At 42.6% G+C, this 12669-nt stretch overlaps 1 protein-coding gene across 10 annotated transcripts in view; it reads left to right on the plus strand.

Annotated features, from left to right (window-relative positions):
* The first annotated feature begins 2784 nt into the window (after positions 1 to 2784).
* PSIP1 (PC4 and SFRS1 interacting protein 1) overlaps positions 2785 to 12669 on the plus strand; it is a 50599-nt gene continuing 40714 nt past the window's right edge. For 6 of the 10 annotated variants that reach the window (XM_015117652.3, XM_077966069.1, XM_077966070.1 and 3 more), the window contains exons 1-3: positions 2785 to 2972; positions 3462 to 3661; positions 7042 to 7118. In XM_015117652.3, coding sequence (XP_014973138.1) covers positions 3590 to 3661; positions 7042 to 7118 — 149 coding nt within the window. In that variant the 5' untranslated portion in view covers positions 2785 to 2972; positions 3462 to 3589. The remainder of the gene's footprint in view (positions 2973 to 3461; positions 3662 to 7041; positions 7119 to 12669) is intronic. The other 4 variants (XM_077966068.1, XM_077966076.1, XM_077966074.1 and 1 more) reach the window with 2 other exon arrangements.

Raw genomic sequence — 12669 nt, forward strand, 5'->3', positions numbered from 1 at the left:
ATAGTGGCACTTTGGTTAAACGAGAGAATGTAGGCCAAGTTCCTGCCTCAACTCATTTAGATTTTCCTGCCCCCCACCTTTTATTCAGTTGTTTTGGAAATTATATTCTTTCTCCTTACAACTTTTCCCATTGCTCCTCTGATCTCCATTTTGGTATACTTTTTCAAGCATCCCCACTAAGAAGGCTGACTATGGGGGACGGCTGCACCAAGCATGGCTGGAAAAGATCACAGCTGGAGAAGAGCACAGAAAATTCTCCAAGTGGCTAGGATGTGCCCAGCTTTCCTTCCCTGTTCCCTGCCCTCCCCTCCCCCTTTCCTCTCAGATTCAGAACTGTTGCTCCCAGGGATCCTGGGCTTTTGTTCTCTGGAAGCTTAAACCACCACCTGTTTTGCCTTTATTGTTTAAAGGGTATCTCCTGTTGTCTACAAACTACCACAGGTTGAAACGGACAAAACTTAAAGGCAGCAAGAGCTAAGTATGGTACTTCCTTTTTAAAAAAAAAAAAAAAAAAAAAAACCCACTAATACTAAAACATCAACGCTTTTCCATTTTCTCTTTGTTTTTTCTTTTCTGAGGTCCCCCCCAACACTAACTACTCCCTCTTTACTTGTTGGTCCTACCATTAGTACTAATGAAAAGTTATCTTTAACATTAAATATAATTTATTTTATGTCTGTTTTCCTTAGTTTGAAGTTCTTACAGTCTGAGGTATCCTCTAAAGCAATTTCTCAAACTGAATATGCGTAAGAATCACCTAGGGATCCTGTTAGAACGCAGATTATGATTTAGAAGGCCTCCGGAAGGGCTGAGCTTTACCTGAGCTCCCAGGTAGCCCTTGCTGCTGGGCCCTGGACCACACTTGAAGTAGCAAGGCCTTACAGGGTTTAGAACAAATAAAGTGCACACAAACACACACACAAAAATGGTTGCTGGATGATGCTTTGGTCTCTCTGTATCTTGGGCTTTTCTTCAATACATCTTTTTCCACATTTTCTTATGCATAATTTATAGCCAACACCTGACAACTATTCCGTTGTGTAATTACTTAGTTGTGCTCTTCCTTCCCCTTTCTTAGTCACCAGTCTCACTGAGAAATGGGTCATTTCGTGAGTACTCCACTTACCCCCAGCCTCTTTCTACTATTATTTACCTTGAAACATCAAGAACTGGTTAAATAATCATTTTTACCCCTTTCTTGCCAGCAACCTATAGTAGCTTCCTACTACACACATTAAATTCAAATTTAGAATGAGAAGCTTCAAGACATATCACCAACCCTTCCTTCTCCTTTGGCAGCCAATTTCTCTTTTTGCTCCACTTGGAACTCTCCGTGTATTGCCCAGGTATAGTTTCTCGAAACTCCTTGCAGGACATTTTACTTTGGGACTGTCTTCTTTCATTCCTATTTAAAGACATGCTGTATTGCTTTCAAAAAATTCTCAATTTTTTGGCCGGGCGCGGTGGCTCACGCCTGTAATCCCAGCACTTTGGGAGGCCGAGGCGGGCGGATCACAAGGTCAGGAGATCGAGACCATCCTGGCTAACACTGTGAAACCCCATCTCTACTAAAAATGCAAAAAATTAGCCGGGCGAGGCGGCGGGCGCCTGTAGTCCCAGCTACTCGGGAGGCTGAGGCAGGAGAATGGCGTGAAGCCGGGAGGCGGAGCTTGCAGTGAGCCGAGATCGCGCCACTGCACTCCAGCCTGGGCGACTAAGCGAGACTCTGTCTCAAAAAAAAAAAAAAAAAACAAACTCAATTTTTACCAGCTCAAAACAACTTTTCCTAATTCATTTCCAGTTGAGTCCCGTATTTAAAGCAGTATTATCTAGGTGCTAATACGTCTTATTATTCTTATTTTTATATCTTAACATTCTGTTTAAAAATATTTTCAGCCTCTCTAAAGGATCAAAAAATAAAATAATCTTTAAAATCCCTTGAAAAGCATTTTAAGAGAGAAAATATTTGAGGTTTAGTAACACTTATACATTGTACCACCTACCAGCTCCTATTCTACTAGGGAGAAAAAATTTAGATGCAGCTAAAATTTAGTTAGGGCCCGAACCCACATCCTATCTAAAAGATTTCTGTTTTCCTGTCAATTGTTTTCCACCCTTCGCATTTTGCATTCGGTAGGGTTGCATTTTTCTTAATAGTTCTTGGTGATTCAAATGTAAAAGAAATCAAATAGGGCTCTCTCATATTACAATTTCAAGGAAAAGGAGACTACAAGGCCCATTCAGCGAGGTGCAAGAGGCCTACATGCAGCACACCCTGCAACCGCCGCATGCTCCAATTTCATCTTTGGGTTTTCGTACAGCTCCTCTTTTTTGGATGATGCAAACCGCGCAAAAGCAGCCTTCAGGCCTCCCCACCCTGGAAAACGATACAAGAACATGAAGCTTTACTGCCAGTTTCTCCCTAACACGCAGCCAAGGGATACAGGCCCGGATACCCGCCCCCAAACCGCGTCCACAACAATCATTTCCTCCCTCCCCGCCTTTTACATACAGTACACATACAAATACACACACGCAGAGAGGCCAGCAGGGGCGGGCCGGGCCCGACCACTCTGCAAACCGCAGGGGGAACTTGCGGCAGGCCGAGCTATTTTCGCCCAGTCCTTTCTTCTTCGCTTGCGTCTCCCTCTCCATCTGCATGCACTTGTTACATGAAAGCGAACTTGGGGACCTAGGGTTTTCAGAAAATCGGCTTCGCAGCCACACGCCTTCGCCGGGTGCTGCATCATCCCCCCTCTCTCGGTAAGCAGGTGGTCGCGCCCCAGTGCTAGCGGGCGCCGAGCGGGAGCCGCGCGGGAGCAGCGCAGCTACGGCGGCGGCAGCGGCGGCGCGGTTGCGATTCCGAGCCGTTGAGACGCCTCTGCGGCAGCTGGTGGCGCAGGTGGCTTGCGTGGACGCGGGTAAAGGCGACCGGCCAGCAACCGCAGCGTCGGCGCCCGCGGCCCCGGCAGGTGAGCGGGCGACGGGGACTCGCCCCGCCCCCCCTCGGTGGCCTCGCTCCTGGCTGTAGCGGAGAAGTGGACGCGGCCCGCCCGGGAGCCGACGGGGCCGAGGCTGCAGTCGCTGGGCAGCAGGTTGCGGGGGAGGCCTTGCGTGGGCGGAAGGGGGCCGCTCGCCTCTCGGAATCCCTGCCTTTTTCTCTCCCATGCAACCCCTCCCTTCTAGGGCTTAAGCCCGGTGGAAAAAGCCCGGAGAAAGATGGGGCGAGCGGACGGGAGATTTCGGGCCGGGCAGCATCCCCGCCTCAGGTGGTGGCGTCTCTTGGGTGGCGGGGCGGAGGACCTGCCCCGGCGCGGAGGCAGCGCACTGGCGGGGGAGGAGCGGGAGGCGGCCCTCCCTTCGCTCTGCCACCCCCACCCGCCGGCTCCCCTCCCCCTCCCCTTGCGGCCCCTCCCTTCGGGGTTCTTCGCTTTAACCGCCCTCGGTGCTCTCCCTGGCAGGCGCGTCGGGACGCCCCGAGGCATCATCCCCCGCCCGTGGGCGGCCAGTGTCCGCCGCCCGCATCCCCGCGCCGCCGCATCTCCTAGCCGCCTCCCGGGCTTCGGACCCCCGGTCTCGCCCCCGAAACATGACTCGCGATTTCAAACCTGGAGACCTCATCTTCGCCAAGATGAAAGGTTATCCCCATTGGCCAGCTCGAGTAAGTGATTTGTAGCCCTTGCGCTTAGCAGTGCTACCCTCTTCCCCGGAGGCCTGCTGCCCACCGTGTCTCTTCATTTTTTCCTCTGTCCTTTCTCTCCCTCGCTTTAGTCTCATTTGTAACCTGATTTTTCATTTTAGTTTTTTACCCAATAATCTCCCATGTAATTATAAAAATGCAGACGTTTCTACATACCTGTGTATTTCTCTATGGTTTATTGGCCGACTTGGACAGATTTTTTTCCTAGGAAATACTTAAATACGTTACTAGTTAATATTCCATTGTAGGTGAAATAATGAAGAATGAATTTGGTTTAAAAATTATTGAAACATTGACATTTCCGTAATTTTGGATCAAGTACAAAATATCTGGAATTTGTGCAGATTACACACAAACTCTTGGATGTCAGAGAAGTGCGTATGTGGTTAAATTGCATTTACAGGGTTTTTAAAAAAATACCTTGTACTTGATGAGGCCTTCTGGATTTGCTTGTTTAATACAGAGATTCAGGACTGGATATTCTTGAAAGTATTACAGTAGTTTAGCACCGAGGAAGGGCCAGAAAATTCATTTCCCCCTTTTTATTTGAGGTGTTTATGACCTTGAAGAAGTTGTTTTACCTTTTTGTTTCCAATAGGCAAAAAGGAGGTGTGGACCAGATTCCTGAGTTCACATCTAGTGGTACAGAGAAGTGATTAAGGACCCAGGATGTTTTGTGACATTTAGGAATTGAGACTGTTTAAAGACATACGCTCCATTTTTAGAAAAAGGGGTATTTTTGTTTATGGTGGTACCCAGGCTCTAAAACAGTGATAAATAGGACCTAAAATATGTTGCAATCCATTAGATTGGGTAAACTCGAGATCGCTTAAAAATATACTTATATGGTGTTCTGAAGTTGTATTTTTCCAAGCCATTTATTTTCGACTAATTTACTCTCCTTTGAAAATGTTTCTTAAAAATAATTAAATTCTATAGTTTTAGTTATGTCAGCAGGGAAGAGGAATGGGGGAACACACCCATTAGATAACAGAGTCCTGTCTAGGAGTTGAGAGTGCCATCCAAGTGTAAAATGATCACTGTTGCTTGACTTTCTTCCATCTAGCTGCTCTACGTAGACTCCTGTTCACAAGTTTCCTTCCAAAGCTTTTTTCCTTGCCTATAAAGTCTGCCTTTTCGGTGCAGTCTTACTTGAACAATCCTTAGTCATAATCCTTGTCTATATATTTTACTTTCTAATCTATTCCTTTCGTGATAATCTTTTGTTTTAATTCTTACTCTGTGTATGTTTTGACTTCCAAGTATATTGTGAGCCTGAGGGCAACAACCTTAAATGGAATTTCTTTATACCCTCCACAGCCTGTAGTACATATAATGCACACAATTCACGTTCAAATGGAGCCTAGGGAAACTGATCAGGTTTAAGGCCCCTCTAATATACTTTTTCATGATTATCGAGGTATCCTTGTTTATTTTGAGGTGTTTGAAAATCTGAGGTTGTCTAATACATCTGTATTCTGATTTGCATGCCACAGTGCAGTTGAAAGCCAATGAAATGTTTTAAAAATCTCCCAAATCACCCTCCCCACGCTCACGTTAAGTGACTAAGAGTGCTACTGAAAATAAAATAGGGGAGCCTTTGGAAGACCACAGTGTTTTCCTTATTTAACAATTCATTTGGATTGGAAGGGAAGTGTTTGTCTTTTCCCTTTTCCCCGTCATTTTGTTCTGAGAAACAGCTGCATTTAGTTTTGGTGTATTCTGTGTCCAACAATGATTTCCTTTTTCTGTCTTCATTAGAAATTTGAAATCTTTGCTGTAGAGAGTTTAGAGTACATATTTAAAGTCTGAGCTGTAAAGGTGACACCTCTTGTTGCAATTTTTGCTTTAACATTTCTGTCTACATGTCCCAGACTTTAATTTTTAAGTCTTAAACATTCATGTACATAATCCTTTACCAGTAATAATCATTTAAAAAAAAGTCGAATTTTGCCTGGCATTTGTTAAAGGCTATAGGTGCTAGGTATTTGCATAAACTCTTAAAGTTGTTTGCTAGCAGAAAGAAGCATATGAACTGGGTTAACAGAAATTATATCTTAAGGGATTAAGCATTTTTGCAATTATCGGGACCTTCCCACAAAGTTCAGATAACAGGTGTGATCTTCATCATATTGGTGGGGAAATAGGTCCCTAGAGATACTGGGTGGTAATGATTCTGTTGATGTGTGAGAGCCTTTAGACTTCCCTCACAAATAACCAGTTCAGTCATCCTCATGGTCTTTTCTGCAACACCATAATGATTACAGAGGGGATAGTAGGTCCTCTAATGGTCAGCCCCCTTCTTAACAAAGTCAGCTGATTTTCAAAAGACAGAGTCTCACTCTGTCACCCAGGCTTGAGTGCAGTGGCGTCATCTTGGCTCACTGCAACCTCTGCTGCCCAGGTTCAAGCGTTTCTCCTGCCTCAGCCTCCCGAGTAGCTGAGATTACAGGCACCTGCCATCGCGCTGGGCTAATTTTTGTATTTTTAGTGGAGATGGGGTTTCACCATATTGCTCAGGCCGGTCTTGAATTCCTGACCTCATGATCCACCAGCCTCAGCCTCCCAAAGTGCTGGGATTACAGGCGTGAACCACCATGACTGGCCGACATGTTGTTAAATTTTAGCTAGGTAGTACTGTTTTAGTCCTGAGGTCTGCTTTTCCTTTATTGATAAGGGAAAGTAACAAGTATTATGGATATATTAGATGTGATAGCACCTGATGATTTCTGCCTTACATAATTTAAAAGGTTGAAAGAGCAGTGAAAAAGGAACAGCTAGCCTCATGTGATTCAGGCATATTAGTGAAGGATCTTTTCATAAGCTTTTCAGACTTCGGGAGGTACTAATTTAAACTTTTGTCATTGTCTGCTTTTACATTATTCTGTTATTTGTATAGATTTCCTGCAGAACTAACATTTAGGGTTGTCAAATAGATTCAGACTCCTTACCTGAAATGATGATATGATTAATAATTCCAAATTTTGGGATTTTAGGAAGGCAGGGAGAGTACATATACCATATATTTTGCTTCTGGTGTGGTCTGGAATAGCACATGATAATCTTAATTATCTGCAAAGAACAGTGGAAACAGTAGGTGGACAAAAGAAATGACTGATACCCACAGTGTCAGTCCAGGTTTTGCCACCAAATGAGTTTTAACAGAAATTTTGGTTTTCAGAGTTTCTTGGGTTTCAGATTTGGGGATAGGAGATTATGGGCCTGCAGAACTGGTCCATTTTATAACAGATCCTTTTTGGATGTTTTGCTCTCGTTTATTCAGATAAATGTTGAGGGGTGTGTGTTTTAAAATATTTTAATTTTTCTCACTTTTCTTTTAGGTAGATGAAGTTCCTGATGGAGCTGTAAAGCCACCCACAAACAAACTACCCATTTTCTTTTTTGGAACTCATGAGACGTAAGTCCTGTTAGCTTTAAAGGCAAATCAGAGCTAATTTAACAGGGTTATTGGGCAGTAGACATTAATTCAAGGGGGAAATAGTAACGTAATAGGAAACTTTAAAATCTTTGAACTTTGGAAAGAGCCTTTAAGTCTTTATTTTTAAGGTAGTGTTTACAGATGCTGTGGGTTTATTTTTTATTGGAATTGATATTTCCTTAACCAAAAAGGAAAGTAGAAATTCTCTCAGCAATAAGAATGATTGATGGATGAAAATATATAGGGAAAGTTTTAATAAGTTATCTAATATTCCTATGCAGTAAGTGCTTTTTATAAGGACTACTTGGTACCTAATTTTTGGTTTTATGATATCAGATATACAAACTGTGTATATTGTGGGGAAGGTGAGAAGAGGAAGTCTAGATAATTCCCTCCTTGTGTTTATATCGTCCCTGAAGCTCTGCTGCCTCTGATGGATATGTGGGCAGAGAACTAATGTGGTGAAGCAAATTTTTCAAAAATTGCAGCTGAATGTTGAAGCATGTTACTGCCAAGTGCATGGGATCACTCTGGAGGCTACCATTAATTTCCCAAAGAATATTCCTATGTACCTATAATTTAATGGCCTTGCAAATACTATATGATCTGGTTGATTTTGGACTTGAAGTTTGGAGTCTGTCATAATTTTGGTAGTGTTGTTTACCTGGGATGAGGAGAAACAAAACTATTGCTATTCTGATTAGAATTACCTATTCCTAAGAGTGGCTACGATGGCAATACTTGGTTTAATGTTGCTTAGCTACTGTATAAACTTTCACACAATGTCTTTAATAGCTTTATTGAGATGGAATTTACAAAGAAGTTCACCTGCTTAAAGTGTGTAAGTCAATAGATTTTAGTATATTTACTATCATAACCTATTGTTGATCACTTTCCCCTCTCCAACCCTAAACGACCACTAGTCTACTGTCTGTAGACTGACCAGTTCTGGATATTTTATTTTAAGGTTATAGTACAATATTTCATAATTAGTTTTTTAAAAAATACAACTTTGGATCCAGAATTGATTTGGCCTTCATCATAATTAGAGTTAGGTTCAAGTGTATTCTATGTATAATAATAGAATTTTTAAGAAGTGATAAATTTCTGATTCCATGGGATACTCTAAAGAAACTCTTCAGTAAGTTTAGTAGAGGACAAAGGTATCTTTTAATGGAAAATTGTGCAGTGTATATTAGAGTAGGGCTTTTCAAAGTGTGTTGTCAGGTCTAGCACCATTAGCATCTCATGGGAACTTTAGTTAAAATGTAAGTTCTTGGCTTCGTGTGGTGGCTCATACCTGTAATCCCAACACTTTGGGAGGCCAAGGCGGGAGGATCGCTTGAGTTAGGAGTTCGGAGACCAGCCTGCAGCATGGTGAAATTGTGTCTCTACAAAAAATACAAAAATTAGCCATTCGTGGTGGCACACACATGTGGTCCCAGCTGCTCCGGAGGCTGAGGTGGAACCGTCACCTGAGCTGGGAAGGCAAAGCTTGCAGTGAGCCAAGATCTCACCATTGCAGACCTTGTCTCAAAAAAAAAAAAAGGTTCTTAGGCCTTACTGTAGACCTATTGAATCAAGCTGTGAGTGTGGAGCCAAAAATCTGTTTTAACAAGCCTTCCAGATGATTCTGATCTGGAAGTTTGGATTCTGATCTGGAAATTGAAGTTTGGAAATACTGTGGTAATGTGAGTGGACATTCCTTAGCATTTTTCAGTTTTATAAGCTTAGAATTCTTTAATTCTGATTTTTGTCTGAAATGGAACAGATTTTTTTTTTTTTTTTGAGGTGGTGTCTTGCTCTGTTGCCCAGGCTGGAGTGCAGTGGCGCGATCTCCGCTCACTGCAAGCTCTGCCTCCCGCGTTTATGCCATTCTCCTGCGTCAGCCTCCCCAGTAGCTGGGACTACAGGCACCCGTCACCATGCCCAGCTAATTTTTTGTATTTTTAGTAGAGATGGGGTTTCACCGTGTTAGCCAGGATGCTCTCGATTTCCTGACCTCATGATCAGTCCGCCTCGGCCTCCGAAAGTGCTGGGATTACAGGCGTGAGCCACCATGCCCAGCCTGAAATGGAACAGATTTTATACTTCTGTATATCCTTATAGTCTTATAGAACACACAGTCCCTTCTTACATTACTATTTTAAATTCAGAAGAGGAATGATTATCCCTTCCCTAGCATTTGAAAGGATTTTCACATTATAAATATATGTACTTTTTTTTTTTTTTTTTTTTTGAGGCAGAGTCTCACTCCATTGCCCAGGCTGGAATGTAGCGCCATCTCGGCTCACTGCAAGCTCCACCTCCCGGGTTCATGCCATTCTTCTGCCTCAGCCTCTTGAGTAACTGGGACTACAGGTGCCCGCCACCACGCCCGGCTAATTTTTTGTATTTTTAGTAGAGATGGGGTTTCACGGTGGTCTCGATCTCCTGACCTCGTGATCTGCCCACCTGCCTCCCAAAGTGCTGGGATTACAAGCGTGGCCTGGCCAAATATATGTACGTTTTAAACCAAAGCAAACTAAACCAAGTAACTAAACTTAACTGTTGTTTAGTTAATAGGTAATTAGGTAGTTAATGAAGACAATGAATTACTAATAATTCAAGAATTTAGGATATATTCAAGGAATTCAAATGTATTTAACTTTAAAGTTAAGTTAATGATACTGAATTTTCATTTCAAAATGCACTTGGTTTTTGCCTTAGTGTTCTTACATCATTTATCTTTGGAAAAGCAGTGCTGCCCCATATGTATGTTGGTCGGGCGGTGACTTGAGATTAATTTTGGGCTGGGTGTGGTGGCTTAGGCCTGTAATACCAGCGTTTTGGGAGGCTGAGGCGGAAGGATCACGAGGTCAGGAGTTCAAGACCAGCCTGGTCAATATTGTGAAACCCCATCTCTACTGAAAATATAAAAATTAGCTGGGCGTGGTGGTGTGTACCTATAGTCCCAGCTTCTCGGGAGACTGAAGCAGGAGAATTGCTTGAACCCAGGAGGCAGAGGGTGTGGTGAGCTGAGATCATGTCATTGCACTCCAGCCTGGGTGACAGAGTGAGACTCTGTCTCTAAAAAACGAAAAAGATTAATTTTTGGAAACTTAAGTTGCTGATGATCTTTTTTCCTCTCAAAATTTGGGAGGGTAGTTATTTGAAGGTTTTTTTTTTTTGAGATAAGTCTCATTCTGTGGCCCAGGATGGAGCACAGTGGTGATCATAGTTGACTGTAGCCTTTTAACTCCTGGGCCCAAGTGATGCTTCCATCTCAACTTCCCAAGTAGCTGATACTACAGTAGTTGACTAATTTTTGTATTTATTATTATTATTATTATTGTTGTTGTTATTTAGAGACGGAGTCTTGCTACATGGCCCAGACTGGTCTCCTGGGCCTGGTTTCAAGTGATCCTCCTGCCTTAGCCTCCCAAAGTGCTGAGATTACAGGCTACTTGATTTTTTTTTTTTTTTTTTTTTTTTGAGATGGTGTCTCCTCTGTTGCCCAGGCTAGAGTGCAGTGGCACAATCTCCGCTCATTGTAACCTCTACCTCCCAGATACAAGCGTTTCCCCTGCCTCAGCCTCCCAAGTAGCCGGGATGACAGGCACCCGCCACCACACCCAGCTAATTTTTGTATTTTTAGTAGAGATAGGGTTATCACCATGTTGGCCAGGCTGGTCTCAAACTCCTGACCTCAAGTGATCCACCTGCCTTGGCCTCCCAAAGTGCTGGGATTACAGATATGAGCCACTGTGCCTGGCCTGTTTGAACTTTTTAGTTTGGATTTTGCATAAGTAGTTTAGTCTGCTAGCCAGGAGTTAGGGAGATGGGATAGTAAGAACATACAAGAAGAAAGGGGTATTTGGAAAATTGTACTAATTCATAACTGATTTATAGATTAAGATTTTTTAATTGTTAATTTAGAGCAGAATTCTTTTGTAACTGCATTCTTTTCCTGGCCTACAAACATCTGATTTTACTTAGGACATTCATAGTAAATGTTCAGCAATCAAGTTTTGAATATTAGACAATGAGCCCTGTGACCGTGTACTAGATATTTTAAACGTAACATATTCAAGCAGATTTTTAGTAAGTGGGAATGACGTAGACTCAATTCTTGCTGAAGCCAAGTCTTGGTATTATCCTTGATTACATATTACAGTCTTTCCCCTTTCTACATCTAGTCAGTCAGCAAATCTTCTTTTCCTTTCAAATGCATTCGGATCTGTCCACTCTTGATCATCTTTGTATAATTCAAGTCCATGCGTAATGACTTCTGTAAATAATGTCCTAAGCTGGGCACACTGGGACATGCCTGTAGTCCTAGCTACTCAGGAGGCTGAGGCAGGAGGATCCCTTGAGCCCAGGAGTTCAAATCAGGCTTGCAACATAGTAGGACCCTGTCTTGGGGGGTAAAAAAATTAAATTTTTTTTTTTACTTACTTACTCTATGTTGGTTTCAGTTTCCACTCTTCATATACAGTTGGCCTGCTGTATCTGTGGGTTCTGTATCCATGGAGTCAACCTGTCACAGATAGAAAATATTTGGGGGAAAAAGATGGTTATGGCTGTACTGAATATGTATAGCTTTTTTTCCTTGTCGTTACCTTAATGCAGTGTTAACAACTCTATAGCATTTACATTGTATTAGGTATTGTAAGTGATCTGGAGATGATTTAAAGCAGTGGTGGAAGACTTTTTCCGCAGGGGTTTGGGGAGATGGTTTTGGGATGAAAACTGTTCCACCTCAGATCAGCAGGCATTACTTAGATTCTTATAAGGAGCACTCAGCCTAGATCCCTCGTATGTGCAGTTCACAATAGGGTTTGTGCTTCTGTGAGGATCTAATGCTGCCACTGATCTGACAGGACACAGAGCTCAGGTGGTAATGCCTGCCTTCTGCTGTGTAGCCTGGTTCCTAACAGGCCACGGATGGGTACTGGTCCTTGGCCCGGGGACTGGGGATCCCTGATTTAAAGTATATGGGAGGGTGTGCATTATATATATGTGCTGTTTTATGTAAGGGACTTAAACATCCATGAATTTTGGTATCTGTAGGCGTTGGGGAAGGATAATCCACAATCTTACGGATACAGAGGTACAACTGTCTAGTCAAAGAGATCTTTATATCCCAATTAGATCATGTCATTTCACTGAAAACTTTCAGTGACTCCCTATTTTAACATTAGCAATGAATCAAAACCAAAAACTACCTACAAATGCTATTTGTAAAACCCTATACGAACTAGCCCATGCTTACCTTTCCAGCCTTATTACATTTTTCACCGCTTATTTCTGTTGTACAAATAAGCCTCATCTTGTCTCAGGTCTTTTGTTTTCCCTTTGCAGGAAAGATTATGCCATCGAATATTTGAAGTCATTTAGATCTTAGCTCACATCCTCCTCCTTGTGTTTATTTTCTCCATTGCAACAATGACTGAATTTTTTTTTCCTTTTTTCTTTTTCTCACCCACACTCGAAGAGCTGGATCAGCAGGGACCTTGTCTGTCTTGTCATCATTAACTTAAGTGCCTGG

Source organism: Macaca mulatta, chromosome 15, assembly GCF_049350105.2.
Source record: "Macaca mulatta isolate MMU2019108-1 chromosome 15, T2T-MMU8v2.0, whole genome shotgun sequence".
Classification (NCBI taxonomy): domain Eukaryota; kingdom Metazoa; phylum Chordata; class Mammalia; order Primates; family Cercopithecidae; genus Macaca; species Macaca mulatta.